Source organism: Rhinopithecus roxellana, chromosome 12 (genome assembly GCF_007565055.1).
Source record: "Rhinopithecus roxellana isolate Shanxi Qingling chromosome 12, ASM756505v1, whole genome shotgun sequence".
Taxonomy (NCBI): Eukaryota; Metazoa; Chordata; class Mammalia; order Primates; family Cercopithecidae; genus Rhinopithecus; species Rhinopithecus roxellana.
The window spans coordinates 129923827-129940655 of NC_044560.1; the positions used below are offsets into that span (position 1 = coordinate 129923827).

Sequence of the window (16829 nt, forward strand, 5' to 3'; positions counted from 1 at the left end):
GATCCCCATCCACTGAGCTCCAGGGGGCACCTCTCCTACAACACATCCCTGCTCTGCACAGCCCTCCTCTCTGCCCTCCACCAACCCAAATCCTCCCCCATCTCCTGCTCAAGTTCCACCCGACCAAGTCCCTCTCAGTCCCCCTGCACTCCTGCCACTTTGAGAGATGACTGCACTCATATCTCTAGGCTTTATGAAATGGATGTCATCTCCCTGCTTAGACTTGAGCCTCCTGAAGGCAGAGACCATTTTTAGAATTTTCTAGAAAGAAGACACACCCGTGATTTGCATCAGAACAAGCTTAGGCCCAGCCTGAGCCTTCAACTTGGACACAGGCTCAGTCCTAGCAATCCCTGGCCCCTGCAGTGCTTTATAAACACTGCAGTAGCAAAGTCCACAATCAACTCTGTGACAAGTCAACAGGCCGAGATAATTTGAAAACATGGAGAAAAAAGAATGGTCAAACAAAAGCAAAGGGCTTTGACTCATGCCTTTCCTCTTTCCTCCTCTCAGGGAAATAAAGTCACACCCCCTGCTCTCACTCCTGCCTGGAGGCTTCCAGGGAGGGCTCCCTTGTTAGCCTTCCCTTCAGCCCCTAGGAATATCACCCAGCATTCAAGCTCAGCCTCTCCTCTCCCTTTGCACACATTTCCTAAAGTCTCAAATAAATATCAAGTTTAGTGAGTGCTGGTATTCTATGCCCCTACTGTTTACTTCGAGTATTATTACCTTTCTTCTTTTGCCCGGGGCCATTTCCAAACAAGGGCTGGAGCCAGGCGCCCCAGCAGCTGGGCAAACACACTTCAGGGCTCCTTCCCTTCTGTGGCTCCTGTTTCTCAAACCCTCTGGGACCTGCAGCTCTGGGGGTCTCTTCCCCCAACCCAGTTCCCTCTCCTTTGGACCAGAACAACTAAGCCATGGCCTCCTTCCTGATGGACACACAAGGAGGCCTGGTGTCACCCACTGCTCCAGGGTGGTGTTCTGGGCAGGGGAGCTGCCTCTTGTCCGGGATCCTGCTCTGCTGCTACCTCATGTGGCTACAGAATTGGAGGGAATTGTGAACAGAGAGAGGACAGGGCAACTTCCCAGGCAACAACACTACAATTGCCAATATTTTTAAAAGGATGGGAGCAGGAGGGGAAAGAGACCTTGTCAAAGTCTCGCCTACCAACACTTAGCAGCCACTTTCCTGTCAAATATTCAGAGAGAGAGGTTCACTGAAAGGTATAAGGAAATCCAAGCAAGAAAAAAAGGTTTGAGGAAGAAATCATGAGGCCTTGGGGTGTGAGGAGGCGGGAAAGAGTACAGAAGAGAACTGGCACGGCTGCCAAGTTATCAGTCACCTTCTTATGTTCTTAAGAATCCTGAACTTCTTTTGTTTGACCAGTTTCACCTCCCAGATTCCCATAAAGCACATGGTCTAATCTGTTACCTAAGAGCAAAACAGCGTCACCTCACCTGTTCTCGCCCTCAAATGGGAACGCTGGCCTGGGACTAAAGCGTAGACCGCCAGGCTGAGTACCCTGACCTGAGTCATCCCCAGAGATCAGGAGCCTCCAACAGGGAACCTTCCATTATACTCTTCAAGCAACTTAACAGCTGCACCAACAGTTGCAATGAAAGTTCTAATCTCTTCCCTCCTCCTGTTGCTGCCATTGATGCTGATGTCCATGGTCTCTAGCAGCCTGAATCCAGGTAAACAAGACTGTCTATGAAGGGGAAAATGAGGGGAGGAAATGTGGCAAAACAGGCCACAGACACATCAAAATGCAGCTTCTCTTAGCTGTGGGGTGTTGGGGTGAGTGAGCCTTTCTCAATGCCAGTTTCCTCCTTTACAAAAAACAGCAAACTGTACTTACACCCAAACAACGTTGACAGAGTTAAATGAGATATTGTATGTGAAAATATCTGCAACTGACCGGGCGCAGTGGCTCATCCCTGTAATCCCAGCACTTTGGGAGGTCGAGGTGGGTGGATCACAAGGTCAGGAGATCGAGACCATCCTGGCTAACACGGTGAAACCCCGTCTCTACTAAAAATACAAAAAATTAGCCAGGCGTGGTGGCACGCACCTGTAGTCCCAGCTACTCAGGAGGCTGAGCCTGGAGAATTGCTGGAACCCGGGAGGCAAAGGCTGCAGTGAGCCAAGATGGCACCACTGTACTCCAGCCTGCGTTACAGAGCGAGACTCCGTCTCAAAAAGAAAAAAGAAAAAAAAAGAAAATATCTGTAATTGTAGCTGATCCCCCTCACACACACAGATATGTATGTATGTATATATATACTAGCTCAACAAAGATTTGCTCCCATGCCTTCTCCCCCAACCCTTTACCAAAAGAGTAACATAATTATCATGGCTAAACTTAATGATGGTGGTGGGAGGGTGCTGAAGGCAATGGTACCTTTACAGAAGATCAGGAAGTCCTTGCTTATATTCTTTACAGTGCACCGGAACGCCACCAACATATCTTAATGCTATTTACTGGTAATGTAATAAACTAGAAAAAGCCTGTCACCAAGTAGTGTCCATATTTGAAGCTTTATCCGTAGCAAGCCCTGCTGTAACAGCTCACATTTTGGGAAGCAGACCTTAGCTTAGGGGTTCCAAATCTGCTCCAGCTTTCACTATAAAGTAGCCCAGCCCTTCACAGAGCAACCACGAAGAACAGACCTGACCTCCATGTATATTTCTGCTTGTGGGCACCATCTCCCCAAAGGCCACTTTGAGGTGAAATGGCTTTGCTACATACTCAGCACCAACTTGGTCCTAAAATCAGGAGGCATTCTCCCTTCTCCACTCCAATTTCCAACATCCCTTCCTTTGTAGAGAGAGTGCTCTGGAAGCTGCTAAGCCCCATAGCCCTAGGGCTTAGACCACTATTCCAAAAGGGAAGACTTTTCCATCACTATGACAGACACCCACGCTACAGTCCTCTGCCTGAACTCAAAGCTCTAGCCCCAACCTGTTTTTCCAGTGTACCTCCCTCTACTCACTAAATAATACTATTCTCCACCCAAACTAACCTATTTGCCCTTCCCTGAACACATATTATGTTTTCCCATCAGCTCAACTTTGCTCAGACACCCAACTCAAAACCACCTTCCACAGCTTCCTTCAGTTCCTCCCACAGCCAGACATGTGGTCTCCCTCCTGAGAGCCAGCTTAGCCCTGCTGGACACTCTCTTCTTGCACTTATCATCTGCTGCCTTATATTGAGGGGCCTTCATGTGCCTTTCCTGCCTCTACCCCCTGCGTCGGCTGCAAACTACTTGGTGGCACGGACTGGTGCACTGTTTCCATATCCCTCACGCTATTCAGCTCAGTACTCAGCAAACATTAGCTAACCTCAAGAATGCATCCTCAGGTTTCTAAATCAAACCAGGGCTTCACAGCAGCTCTACTGACATTTGGGCTGAACAGTTCCTTGCAGTGGGGGCTGTTCTGTGCACTGTGAGATGTTCAGCAGCATCTGCGTGGCCTCTCTCTACTACATGCCAATAGCAGCCTTCCCTCTCCCTCATCCAAACCCGTTATGGAAGCCAAAAATATCTCCAGACATCGCCAAATGTCCCCCAAGGGAACCACCCTTGGTCAACAACCACTGCTCTACACCAATAGTTCTCTGCATGGCCACACTTTTAGACTCACCTAGACCTTTACACTCAGCCTGGAGAGTCAGGGGGACCTAGATCTTGACTCTGCCACACAATTTGCAACCCTAGACAAGTCGCCTCACTTTTTTGAGTTTCAGTTTTATCATCTTAAAATGAAGAAAATACCACTTGTCACACACACTTGTGAAGATTAAATGATCCGCAGTGTGACCTAGAAAGGGTTTAATAAATGGACTGAGTAAAATTTCTAAGTCGCTCCTAAAGGACGAGGGTGAGGAACCGGGGAAAGCTCCCTGCGCCACCAGGAGGCACCATCACAAATCACGTCGCGGGGGTGGCAGCCGGGCTCAAGCCTTGTTTCCCAGGCAAGCGAAGTTTTGCAGTGTAGGCCTGAGTCTGAGCTACTTAGTGGCTAAAGGAAATAATAGCTCCTCCATCCCCAAAATAAATCTCAGAATAAAGTCTAATCTTATTTTATCTCTTAATCACATACATGCTCAATATGCTTTTCACAGGGTTAAGGAAAATAAAAATAAGTAAGAATCTATGAGGTCATTAGGAAATAAATTACTTATAATAACAGATTATTCATTAATTGTAATATTATTTAATTATAAAATTACTTATATCAGACACATTGAGAATTCCTATATCACAAGCATTGTTCTAAGCACTTCATACTTACTATCTCATTTGTCCTCACAAATCTAATGCATTTCTTACTTTTTCTTACTTTTCATTTTTCAGACTTTGAAAAATATTATAAAAATAGAGTTCCAGTATAGCCTTCATCCAATTGTTTTCAAACAATATCTTATGTAACCATAATACAATTATCAAAACCAGGAGATTAGCATTGATACCATAATATTAACTAATCTACAAACGTTCAAATCTTGCTAATCATCCCACTCATGTCCTTTTTCTTCTCCAGACTCCAATCCAAGATCCCACTGAATAAAATGTCAGATCTCCTAGGTCTCCTCCAACCTGGGATAGTTTCTCAGTCTTTCCCTCTCTTTCAGGACCTTGACACTTTTGAAGAGTTCTAGCCAGCTGCTTTGTAGAATGCCCCCGAATATGGGTTTGTCTGATATTTCCGGCTATGTATTTTAGGCAAGAATACTTCAGAAGTGATGTATCCTTCTCTGGACATCCCAGCAAGAGCCCCAGGATGTCGGTATCTCTCATTACTGATGGGGTTCACTTTAAGCACTTGGTTCAGGTGGTGTCTGCCGGGTTTCTCTACTGTAAAGTTACTATTCGTCTCATTGTAATTAATAAGTATCTTATGGAGAGACACTTTGGAAATACGTAAACAGCCTGTTTCTTCTCATCATACCTTTTTTTCTTGTTGTTCACCAGTTAACAGCATCATTATACTTTTAACATTAATTTTTAGAATCTATGGATGATTGTTTCCTACAAAGAATTATTACTGTGGTATTGGCCAAATAGTGATTTTCTACTTCCATTGTTCCTTCAACATTTATTTAATCAGAATTCTGCCATAAGAAAGAGTTATTTCTTTTTCTTTCTTTCTTTTTTTTTTTTTTTTTTTTTTTTTTTTTTTTTTTTTTTTTTTTTTGAGATAGAGTCTCACTCTGTTGCCTAGGCTGGAATGCAGTGGTGTGATCTTGGCTCACTGCAACCTCCACCTTCTGGGCTCAAGCAATCCTCCCACCTCAGCCTCCTGAGTAGCTGAGACTACAAGCACACACCACCACACCCGGCTAATTTTTGTATTTTCAGTAGAGACGGGGTTTTGTCATGTTAGCCAGGCTGGTCTCTAATTCCTGGCCTCAAGTGATTCCCCCACTTCCGCCTCCCAAAGTGCTGGGATTACAGGCGTGAGTCACCATGCCCAGCCTTTTCTTCCTGATTTATTTATTTGGTCAGTTATTTATTTATATCAGCATGGACTCATGAGTATTTATGGGTTGGAATCCATTACTATCATTATTTATTATGTTGCTCATATTGTCCCAAAATTGGCCACTGGGAACTCCTTCCAGCTGGCTTCTATGACCTTTAGACATGTCTCCATCATTTTTTGAGCAGTTCCTTAGTTTCTGACACCACAAGAAGCTTCGGGCTCCTCTTGTGCTTTTCTGTCCCAGCCCTGGATCAGCTATTTTTCCTGGAAGCCCTGGTTCCTTTCATGGGAGAATGATATTTACAGACCATGGGCACTGACTGATAGGCCCATTGCTAGTAGGTGCTGGTGCTTCTAGGCCCTCTAGTGGTCAGAGCTGGGAAATAACACACACGCACATTCATGTACAGTAGTCTCCACTTAATCGCAGTTTCAGTTACCCGCCAACTGTGGCCCCAAAATATTGTTATGATATTGTTATGTTATCTTCAGAAACAGAGAAAGAGAGACCACATTCATATCATTTTTATTACTATATATATATATATATATATATATATATTTTTTTTTTTTTTTTTTTTTTTGAGACAGAGTCTCACTCTGTCACCCAGGCTGTAGTGCAGTGGTGCGATCTCGGCTCACTACAAGCTCTGCCTGCTGGGTTCATGCCATTCTCCCGCCTCAGCCTCCCGAGTAGCTGAGACTAAAGGCATGCGCCACCACACCCGGCTACTATTTTATTATTTTTAGTAGAGACTTGCTTTCACCGTGTTAGCCAGGATGGTCTCGATCTCCCGACCTCGTGATCTGCCTGCCTTGGCCTCCCAAAGTTCTGGGATTACAGGCGTGAGCCCCCACCCCAGCCTATCATAGTATATTTTTTAAATTGTTGTATCCTATTAGTTATTGTTAATCTCTTACTGTGCCTAATTCATACATTAAACTTTATAAGTATATATGTGTAGAAAAAAATATATATATAGGTTTTGGTACTATCTGAGACTTTAGGTATCTTGGAAGTCCTGTGGATAAGGAAGGATTACTGTACTATTATTAACCACATCTTACAAATTAGGAAAATGAGGCATAGAAAAGTTACATAACTTTGTCCAAAATCACAAAGCAAGTACGTAGTGGATCTGGGAAATAAAAATAGTGACAGATGCATCATAAATCCTAACAAGTGGAAGTAACTTATTTACACATCGGCATCAGCAGAAAGCCACAAGCCCAATATTCCAGCATAGACACTCTCTTTGTAAAATAACCAGAATTCCACAGCAATAACCACAATGATAACTATCATGTACTCAACACCCGCCTGGGCACTGGGCTCCCACAGCGCTCACTTATTCCCAACAACTCTGAGAGGAGGATTTTACCATCCTCCTTTTACAAATCAGGGAATCGAGGATCATAGAAGCCAAGTGACTTGCCCAAGTTGACATAGTTAAGTGATAGAGCCAATAGCTGACCCCAGGCCTATCTGGATATAAAGTGCATGCTTATGCCACTGTATCAGTGGTTCCCAAAACTGATTTTACGTGGAATGTAAATAAGCTTCTTTTTACTTTAATACTTCTGTGTTTAGTTTAATGCATGTTAGGAAAAAAACTAAGCATACATCAAACCTGTAATTTCACAGATAATATTGCATAGGATGAAGATGTTTTGCAAAATAAATTTATTTAGAGAAAAAGTATAAGGCTGGGCACGGTGGCTCAAGCCTGTAATACCAACACTTTGGGAGGTCTAGACGGGCGGATCACAAGGTCAGGAGATCGAGACCATCCTGGCTAACACGGTGAAACCCCGTCTCTACTAAAAAATACAAAAAACTAGCCGGGCGAGGTGGCGGGCGCCTGTAGTCCCAGCTACTCAGGAGGCTGAGGCAGGAGAATGGCATGAACCCAGGAGGTGGAGCTTGCAGTGAGCTGAGATCCGGCCACTGCACTCCAGCCTGGGCGACAGAGTGAGACTCCACCTCAAAAAAAAAAGAAAAAAGAAAAAGTATAAAGTGGCCAGGCATAGTGGCTCATGCCTGTAATCACTTGACGTTAAGAGTTCAAGACCAGACTGACCAACATGGTAAAACCCGCCTCTACTAAAAATACAAAAATTAGTCAGGCATGGGTGGTGGGTGCCTATAATCCCAGCTACTTAGGAGGCTAAGGAAGGAGAATTGCTTGAACCCGGGAGGCAGAGGTTGTAGGGAGCCGAGATCGCAACACTGTATTCCAGCTTGGGCGACAGAGTGAGACTCTGTCAAAAAAAGAAGGAAGGAAGGAAGGAATGGAAGGAAGGAAGGAAGGAGGGGAGGGGAGGGGAAGGGAGGGAGGAAGGAAGAAAGAGAGAGAAAGAAAGAAAAAGGAAAAAGCATGAAGTAAATAATACTAAGGGTGGTTTAAGCTATAGAAAAAAATCATAAAGATGGTCTAAAAATGTCTGAAGTTTGGGAGACATAATACTATAGCACCATGCAGCTTCATTTTCAGTTTCCTCTGTGAAACTAGGGTCATATAGCAGTGCAGAATAAAACAACAGACTAAGAATCTTGTACCTGTAGCTGGGTGTGGTAGTGCTTGGGAGGCTGAGGAAGGAGGATCACTTGAGCCCAGGAGTTTGAGGCCACACTGTGCTGTGATCATGTCTGTGAACAGCTATGGCACTCTAGCCCGGGCAACATAGCAAGACCCTAGTCACTAAAAATAAAATAAAATCCTGGACCTGGGTTTCAGCCCTTAGATATGTCCCCATTACCTTTATGAACTTGGGCATTTCATTTGCTCTCTCTGGGACTGTTTCCTCATCTTAAAAAAAAAAAGGAGATAGTGATTTAATGAAATTAGTACGGCCCTTGGCCGGATACAGTGGCTAACACCTGTAATCCCAGCACTTTGGGAGGCCGAGGTGGGCAGATCACGAAGTCAGGAGATCAAGACCCTCCTGGAAAACATGGTGAAACTCCGTCTCTACTAAAAATACAAAAACGAGCTGGGTGTGGTGGCACATGCCGCCTGTAATCCCAGCTACTGGGGAGGCTGAAGCAGGAGAATCCCTTGAACTAGGGAGTAGGAGGTTGTAGTGAGCCAAGATTGCGCCACTGCACTCCAGTCTGGTGACAGAGCGAGACCCTGTCTCAAAGAAAAAAAAAATTTTTTTTAATTTTTAAAAATTAAAAAGTAGGCCGGGCATGGTGGCTCATGCCTATAATCCCAGCACTTTGGGAGGCCGAGGCAGGCAGATCACGAGGTCAGGAGATCGAGACCATCCTGGCTAACACGGTGAAACCCCGTCTCTACTAAAAAGTACAAAAAAATTAGCCAGGCGTGGTGGCAGGCGCCTGTAGTCCCAGCTACTTGGGAGGCTGAGGCAGGAGAATGGCATGACCCGGGAGGGTAAGCTTGCAGTGAGCTGAGATCGCACCACTGCACTCCAGCCTGGGCGACAGAGCAAGACTCCTTCTCAAAAAAATAAATAAAATAAAATAAAATAAAATAAAATAAAATAATTAAAAAATAAAATTTAAACATTAGTACAGCTCTTTTGAAAGCAATTCTTAACTTTTGACCCAGTAATTCCACTTTGGGAACTCTCTCCCAAGAAAATAATCTAAAATTTGGAAAACAGTTGTAACAACAAAGAAATTTACCAACTTCTAAAAAATAAAACTTTCTAAATATTCAGCAATGGGAAAGCAGTTAAATAATTTGGAATACATAATTATTGAGAGCATTATGCATTCATTAAAAATGTGTTATAAAGATAACACAGCAACACGCCTATGAATGGAAAAAGAGAATGTGTTTACATTCTATGGTTATCACTACATTAATAAAAAGCATATGCAGGTAACAAATATGCCAAAATACCAACAGTTGGTAAGAATAGTAATTTCTCCGCTTGTACTTTCAAAATTTTCTCTAACAGTTAAATTAGATTTAGACTGAAAAAAAAACTTCAGAATTAAGGAATTCAATTAAATAATCTCCGGGATTTCCTTCAGGGCCTAATATTCTGTGGTTTTTCTCTGGAACTAGGAGTAGAGGTCAGGCAAGAGTAAAAATGTTAGAAAAGTTTACATGGCAGGGGCTATGCCAGGTTAAATTACTTTGATAACACTCAAAACAGCACATGAGAACACTGGAAAAGCAGCCCTCGGGAAAATGACGCAATCCCCTCCATCTGTGTGGCAGAAGTCTGGGAAGTAGGAGGCCTGAATTGAGCCACATGATCTCTAAGGGTCCTCTCCAAGCAATGTATCCATCCACGTGTTGAACAAACATTTACCAAATGCCTACCATGTGTCAGGAATCACGTAGCTGAATGACTATTGAGCCAATGGTTCAGAGTCTAGTGAAGGAGAAAGATTTTATGTTAGTTTGCTAGGACTGCATTAACACAATACCACAGACTGGGTGGCATAAACAAGAGAAATTTATTCCTCACAGTTCTGCAGGCTGGATATATGAAATCAGGGTGCCAGCACAGCTGAGTTCTGGCAAGGGTCCTCTTCCAGGTTGCAGACAGCAGACTTCTCCTCTTATCTTCAAGAGGTGGAAAGAGAATGAAAGAGCTCTCTAGGATCCCTCCTACTTTTTTTTTTTTTTTTTTTTTTTGAGACGGAGTCTCACTCTGTTGCCCAGGCTGGAGTGCAATGGCATGATCTTGACTCACTGCAACCTCTGCCTCCCGGGTTCAAGCAATTCTCCTGCCTCAGCCTCCCCAGTAGCTGGGATTACAGGTGGCATGTGCCATCACACCCAGCTAATTTTTGTATTTTCAGTAGAGACAGGGTTTCACCATGTTGGCTAAGCTGGTCTTGAACTCCAGACCTCGAATGATCCCCAGCCTCAGCCTCCCAAAGTGCTGTGATTACAGGGATGAGCCATCATGCCCAGCCTAGGATACCTTACTTTAAAAAAAAAAAAAAATATATATATATATATATATATACACACACACACACTTTGTAGAGACAAGGCCTCGCTATTTTACCTAGGCTGTCTTGAACTACTGCCCTCAAGCAATCCCCTTGCCTCAGCCTCCCAAAGCACTGGGATTACAGGTGAGAGCCACCACACCTGGCCTATGTCCCATTCATAAGGGCCTTTTTTTTTTTTTTTTTTTTTTTTTGAGACGAAGTCTTACTTTGTGGCCCAAGCTGCAGTCCATTGATGCAATCTCAGTTCACTGCAACCTCCACCTCCTGGGTGATTCTCCTGCCTCAGCCTCCCGAGTAGCTGGGACTACAGACGCACGCCACCATGCCCAGCTAATTTTTGTATTTTTAGTAAAGACAGGGTTTCACTATGTTGGCCAGGCTGGTCTTGAACTCCTGACCTTGTGATCCACCCGCCTCAGCCTCCCAAAGTGCTGAGACGACAGGCGTGAGCCACCACGCCCAGCCCAAATCTCCTTTTATTATAAGGACACCAGCCAGACTGGAGTAGGGCCCACCATAACAGCCTGATTTAATCACCTTTTTGAAGGCCCTATCTCCAAATACAGGAATTCTGAGGTACTGGGGGTTACGGATTCAACATGTGAATTTCAGGAGACACAATTCAGTGCATAAAAGATTTCAAACAACAACATTACAGTGCAATAACAGAACTGCATTCAAATACAATAGGAACCGTTTGAAGGCATAATGCATTCTGACAGTAAGTATCAGAAACCACCATAAAGGAGGTGTCATCTGAGCCAAGTTCTTACTTGAGAATCTCAAGTCTATAAACCATCATCCTTGATTGTCATAGGAATTTTTTTTTTTTTTTTTTTTTTTTTTTTTTTTTTTTTTTTTTGAGATGGACTCTTGCTCTGTCGCCCAGGCTGGAGTACAGTGGTGCAATCTCAGCTCACTGCAACTTCCGCCTCCTGGGTTCAAGAGATTCTCCTGCCTCAGCCTCCTGAGCAGCTGGGACTACACGTGCCTGCCACCACACCTGGCTAATTTTTTGTATTTTTAGTAGAGATGGGGTTTCACCGTGTTAGCCAGGATGGTCTTGATCTCCTGACCTCATGTTCCACCTGCCTCGGCCTCCCAAAGTGCTGGGATTCCAGGCGTGAGCCACCGAGCCCGGTCTGTCATAGGAATATTTTAAGTATCAAAAAATGGAGATAAGATAGAATCAGAAGATAAAACAGGCTCGGATAGAGGCCAAAAGAAGAATGTATTTGTTCCAGAAGAACAAAGGTAAATACCATCATTTAATAGTTGAACTGGGACTCTGGATTCAAATACAGCTACTTCGGGTGGGTGTGGTGGCTCATGCCTATAATAATGGCACTTTGGGAGGCCAAGACAGGCAGATCGCTTACACCCAGGAGCTCCAGACCAACCTGCGCAACGTAGCGAAACCCTATCTTTACAAAAAATACAAAAAACTAGCCAGGAGTGGTGGTGCATGCCTGAAGCCTCAGTTACCGAGGAGGTTGAGATGGGAGGACCAACCAAACCCAGGAGGTCGAGGCTGCAGCTGTGACTGCACCACTATACTCCAGTCTGGATGACAGAGTGAGACTCTGTCTCAAAAAACAAACAAACAAACAAACCCAGCAACTTGGAGGTCAAGGGAAAATCTTGGTTTATGGAATAATCTCCTCCTTGCTCTCACTCTTTTAAGTCATGAGGATTTTAGTGTGAGGTATGGGGAGACGTCGGGAGGTTTTGACAAAGCCCTGCCTTTTATCCTCTCTTCCATCTAGAAGCCATTCTTTCTCCACCTACCTTCAGCTACGCTTTTCCCTAGGCCAGATGTTGTTTAATCATTAAATTTTTTAATAGGCTTACGTATAGGCCAGATTTTAAACCTCAATTCCTTATTGATTAAAATACCCTTCAGCTGGACACAGTGGCTCATGCCTATAATCCTAGCACTTTGGGAGGCCAAGGCAGGAGGATCACTGGAGCCCAAGAGTTCAAGACCAGCCTAGGCAACATACCAAGACCCCATCTCAAAAATATAAATAAAAATAAAATATTCGTCTCTTGAAGTAACCTAGATTCTTGAAGTAAAAATGGAAAAATGGAACTGTGCTGACCTAGGTAGCACAATGCTGGGAAGATCATTTCTGTTCCCTTTCCAGTGTCTAGATATGACCTGTTTCCTTCCGACAGGGGTCGCCAGAGGCCATAGGGACCAAGGCCAGGCTTCTAGGAGGTGGCTCCAGGAAGGCGGCCGAGAATGTGAGTGCAAAGGTCAGTAACTCAGCATCAACAACAGCGATGGCATCACAATGACCCCAGCTCTTTCCCTTGGGCCCCTCTGAGACCAATGCAGATGTTATCTCAGCTGACCTCACCCATTCCCCTCTCCACAACCTGCCACATGTAGCACCCGTGCCCGCTTTCTTCCTGACTCTCAGGCAAAAACTGGACTTCTCCAAGGTCTAGGGGGAAAGCCAGCCAATGTCAGGCTGCCCCCTGCCCCTTATCCTTTTCCTAAAGAACCCAAGGCTACCGCCCAAAAGGCTTTTTATTTTTTCCTGGCCTTCCAAAAGCTTCCTGAATCCTATTCTCAGCCTTATTTTACTCATAGGTAAGACTGAAAGCAGAGCAGTAAAATGGCTTCCCCAAGGGAAAGCAGCCACTGGAAAGCAGACACCCAAGCCTTACTCCTCATTCTTTGGAGTAATGATATTCTGATGCACCTTGCAAACCTGCCACCAAACCCTTGCCCAAACAGGTCAGGAAAAACAACTCAGAAATACTGGCATTCAAATAGCTGGATGGACACTGTTCTGTGTTGACCCCTTTTCCCACTCCATTGCAGTAGAAATTCAAGGCACAGAAGATGGCGATTAAAGCGCCGAGACGGGCGGATCACGAGGTCAGGAGATCGAGACCATCCTGGCTAACACGGTGAAACCCCGTCTCTACTAAAAATACAAAAACTAGCCGGGCGAGGTGGCGGGCGCCTGTAGTCCCAGCTACTCGGGAGGCTGAGGCAGGAGAATGGCGTAAACCCGGGAGGCGGAGCTTGCAGTGAGCTGAGATCCGGCCACTGCACTCCAGCCCGGGCGACAGAGCGAGACTCCGCCTCAAAAAAAAAGAAAAAAAAAAAAAAAAAAAAGCTTCGTCCTACTCCCTCCTATCATATGTGTTAACTCTCCCGTCTAAGCAGCAGTGCTGTTGTTTCAGATTGGTTCCTGAGAGCCCCGAGAAGAAAAGTCATGACAGTTTCTGGGCTGCCAAAGAAGCAGTGTCCCTGTGATCACTTCAAGCGCAATGTGAAGAAAACAAGTAAGTTTGCAGAGGATGATTTTCCTTATACCACAGTCACTCCGTGGAATCACTAGGGATGAAGCACGGTTGAGAATAGAAAAAAGAGGTGAAATTAAGACCAGGATAAGCACACAACTCACAGCCCTTTCTACTCAATGTCAACTTGTCAGGAAATAGGAAGAGCAGGAAAAGCAGGATACAATTCTCCTGATACTGGAAAGGTTTAACCAAATTCTTAGATTTTAAAACCTCACTTTTACCAAAGTAGGGGTAGATGGGGCTGTTGGAGACCTGGTCATTAACCTCTGAAGATTACATCAGTGTCAGCATCAAACAGAATTTGACTCCTCCCTAGTCTAGCAGTTTTGTGTTTGTCGTTTTGTTCTGTTTTTTGAGTGGGGGTCTTGCTCTGTTGCTCAGGTTGGTCTCAAACTCCTGGGCTCAAGTGATCCTCCCACCTCAGCCTCCCAAGGATCTAGGATTAGAGGTACACACCACCATACCCAGTTTAGTCTACCAGTTTTTAAGTGTCATATTAAAAAGCATATTGGCAGCCGGGCACAGTGGCTCACGCCTGTAATCCCAGCACTTTGGAAGGCCAAGGCAGGTGGATTGCTTGAGGCCAGCAGTTCAAGACCAGCCTGGCCAACATGGTGAAACCCTGTCTCTACTAAAAATATAAAAATTACCTGGGCATAGTGGTGCATGCCTGTAATCCCAGCTGCTCGGGAGTATGAGGCATGAGAATTCCTTGAATCCAGGAGGCGGAGGCTGCAGGGAGCTGAGATCACGCCACTGCACTCCAGCCTGGGCGACAGAGTGAGACTCTGTCTCAAAAAAACAACAACAAAAAAAAAACTAAATTGGCAAACGTTAAACTGATTGATATTATGATATTATCAAGAATGGGATATACCAGGATCCTTATACACTATTGACAGAAGTAAAATAAATTTGGCTGTATCAAAATTGTAAATGAGTATAATAACTTTAATCTAGTAATCTCACTTTAGGAAATCTCAACAATAGAATACTAGCATGGATGCTCAAAGATATAGGTACAAGAATATTACTTATAGCGGTATTTGTATTGACAAATAAATGGGGGAAATTTTCTTCAAAGGCAAATTGGGAAAACCTAATTACTGTCAAAAATAATTAGGTAAACCAGGGGCAGTGGCTCAAGCCTATAATCCTAGCTACTCAGGAGGCTGAGGCAGGAGGACCCAGTAAGCCAAGGAGCTCAAGACCAGCCTCGGCAACATAGCGAGATCCTGTCTCTAAAATAAATATAATAATAATAATAATAAGATAAATCATTATGTGTTGGCTGGAAAGATATCCACAATATATTAATGAAAAAAACGAGGTAGAGACCCCCTATTTCACATCCTTCATTAACATAAATTTCAGGTGGATTACAGATCTAAATTTGAAAAACAAATTTACAAGGAAATACAGGAGAATATATTCACAACCTTGAGGTATGAAAGCCTTTCTTAAACAAATTACAAAATGCATAAACCATAAAGTAAAAGAGTAAATAAATCTGACTTCACTGCAATTAATAAGTTTTAATCATCAAAAGAATAAAATGACAAGCTGCCTACTAGGAGATGATATCTGTAATATATATAACCTTCAAAGGATTAGTAGTCAGAATACTTATATAAGGAATTTCTACAGACCAGTGAGAGGAGGGCAGGAAATACAACAAACGGGCAAAAATACTTGAATGGCCACTTCACAGATGATGAAACCCAAACAGCTAATAAACATATGCAATGGCACTCAACCTTATTTTTACAAGGAAAATGTGAATTAAAACTAAAGTGAGGGCAGGTGCAGTGGCTCATGCCTGTAATCCCAGCACTTTGGGAGGCCAAGGCAGGGGGATAACCTAAGATCAAGCGTTTAAGACCAACCTGGCCAACATGGTGAAACCCCATCTCTACTTAAAATACAAAAAAAGTAGCCAGGTGTGATGGTGCACATCTGTACTCCCAGCTACTCAGGAGGCTGAGGAAGGAGAATTATTTTAACCCTGCACTGCAGAGGTTGCAGTGAGTCAAGATCACGCCATTATACTCCAGCCTGGCCAACATAGTAAAATCCTGTCTCTATTAAAAATACAAAAATTAGCCAGCCATAGTGGCAGGCACCTGTAATCCCAGCTACTCGGGAGGCTGAGGTAGGAGAATCACTTGAACCCGGGAGGCAGAGGTTGCAATGAGCTGAGATCGTGCCACTGCACTCCATCCAGCCTGGGCGATAGAGCAAGATTCCGTCTCCAAAATAAAAAATAAAAAGAAATAAATGTTAAAAATGTTTTTAACACTAGCCTCTCCCCTTTATTTGCACCCTAGGACACCAAAGGCACCACAGAAAGCCAAACAAGCATTCCAGAGCCTGCCAGCAATTTCTCAAACAATGTCAGCTAAGAAGTTTTGTTCTGCCTTTGTAGGAGCTCTGAGCTCCCACTCTTCCTATTAAACATTCTCAGTCAAGAAGACAGTGAGCACACCTACCAGACACTCTTCTTCTCCCACCTCACTCTTCCACTGTACCCACCCCTAAATCATTCCAGTGCTCTCAAAAAGCATGTTTCTCAAGATCATTTTGGTTGTTGCTCTCTCTAGTACCTTCTTCTCTCGTCAGTCTTATCCTGTGCCCTCCCCTTACCCAGGCTTAGGCTTAACTATCTGAAAGATTCCAGGAAAGTGTAGCTTCCCAGCTGGTGTCATTTAACCTAAATACAATCAGGAAAGTAGCAAACAGAAGTCAATAAATATTTTTAAATGTAACAGATCAAAATTGTTTCTTTCAAATGGGGTCTGCCAATTCACATCCAGATGATGCATTTTACTCTATTCACTGCAGACTGAATGCAGATTCTACACATACTTCTCCCCACCAAGACCCTCACTCTATCTCCATTGGCCTACTTGTTCATCTTTCACTCATTCAACAAATCTTTGTGAGGTAAGAGCTAGGTGGGACAAAAAAAAAAAAGTATACCAATGAACCAGACTTGGTCTTACTAAAGATAATATAGGTTCCAAAAAAAAAAAAAAAAAAAAAACTTGGCACAGTTTCTTAGCACTTAGG

At 43.9% G+C, this 16829-nt stretch overlaps 1 protein-coding gene across 1 annotated transcript; it reads left to right on the top strand.

Annotated features, from left to right (window-relative positions):
* The first annotated feature begins 1399 nt into the window (after positions 1 to 1399).
* On the top strand, positions 1400 to 16530 carry CXCL17 (C-X-C motif chemokine ligand 17). Its single transcript, XM_010358744.2, has 4 exons — positions 1400 to 1695; positions 12615 to 12695; positions 13638 to 13739; positions 16088 to 16530. The coding sequence occupies exons 1-4, from the start codon at positions 1617 to 1619 to the stop codon at positions 16183 to 16185; spliced, it is 360 nt and encodes a 119-aa protein (XP_010357046.1). The 5' UTR covers positions 1400 to 1616; the 3' UTR covers positions 16186 to 16530.
* Positions 16531 to 16829: the final 299 nt, after the last annotated feature.

Coding starts and splice junctions, on each gene's coding strand:
- CXCL17 (XM_010358744.2), top strand. CDS start 1,617: ATGAAAGTTCTAATCTCTTCCCTCCTCCTGTTGCTGCCATTGATGCTG. Junction 12,696..13,637: donor CCGAGAATGTGAGTGCAAAG/GTCAGTAACTCA, acceptor CTGTTGTTTCAG/ATTGGTTCCTGAGAGCCCCG. Junction 13,740..16,087: donor GCGCAATGTGAAGAAAACAA/GTAAGTTTGCAG, acceptor TTTGCACCCTAG/GACACCAAAGGCACCACAGA.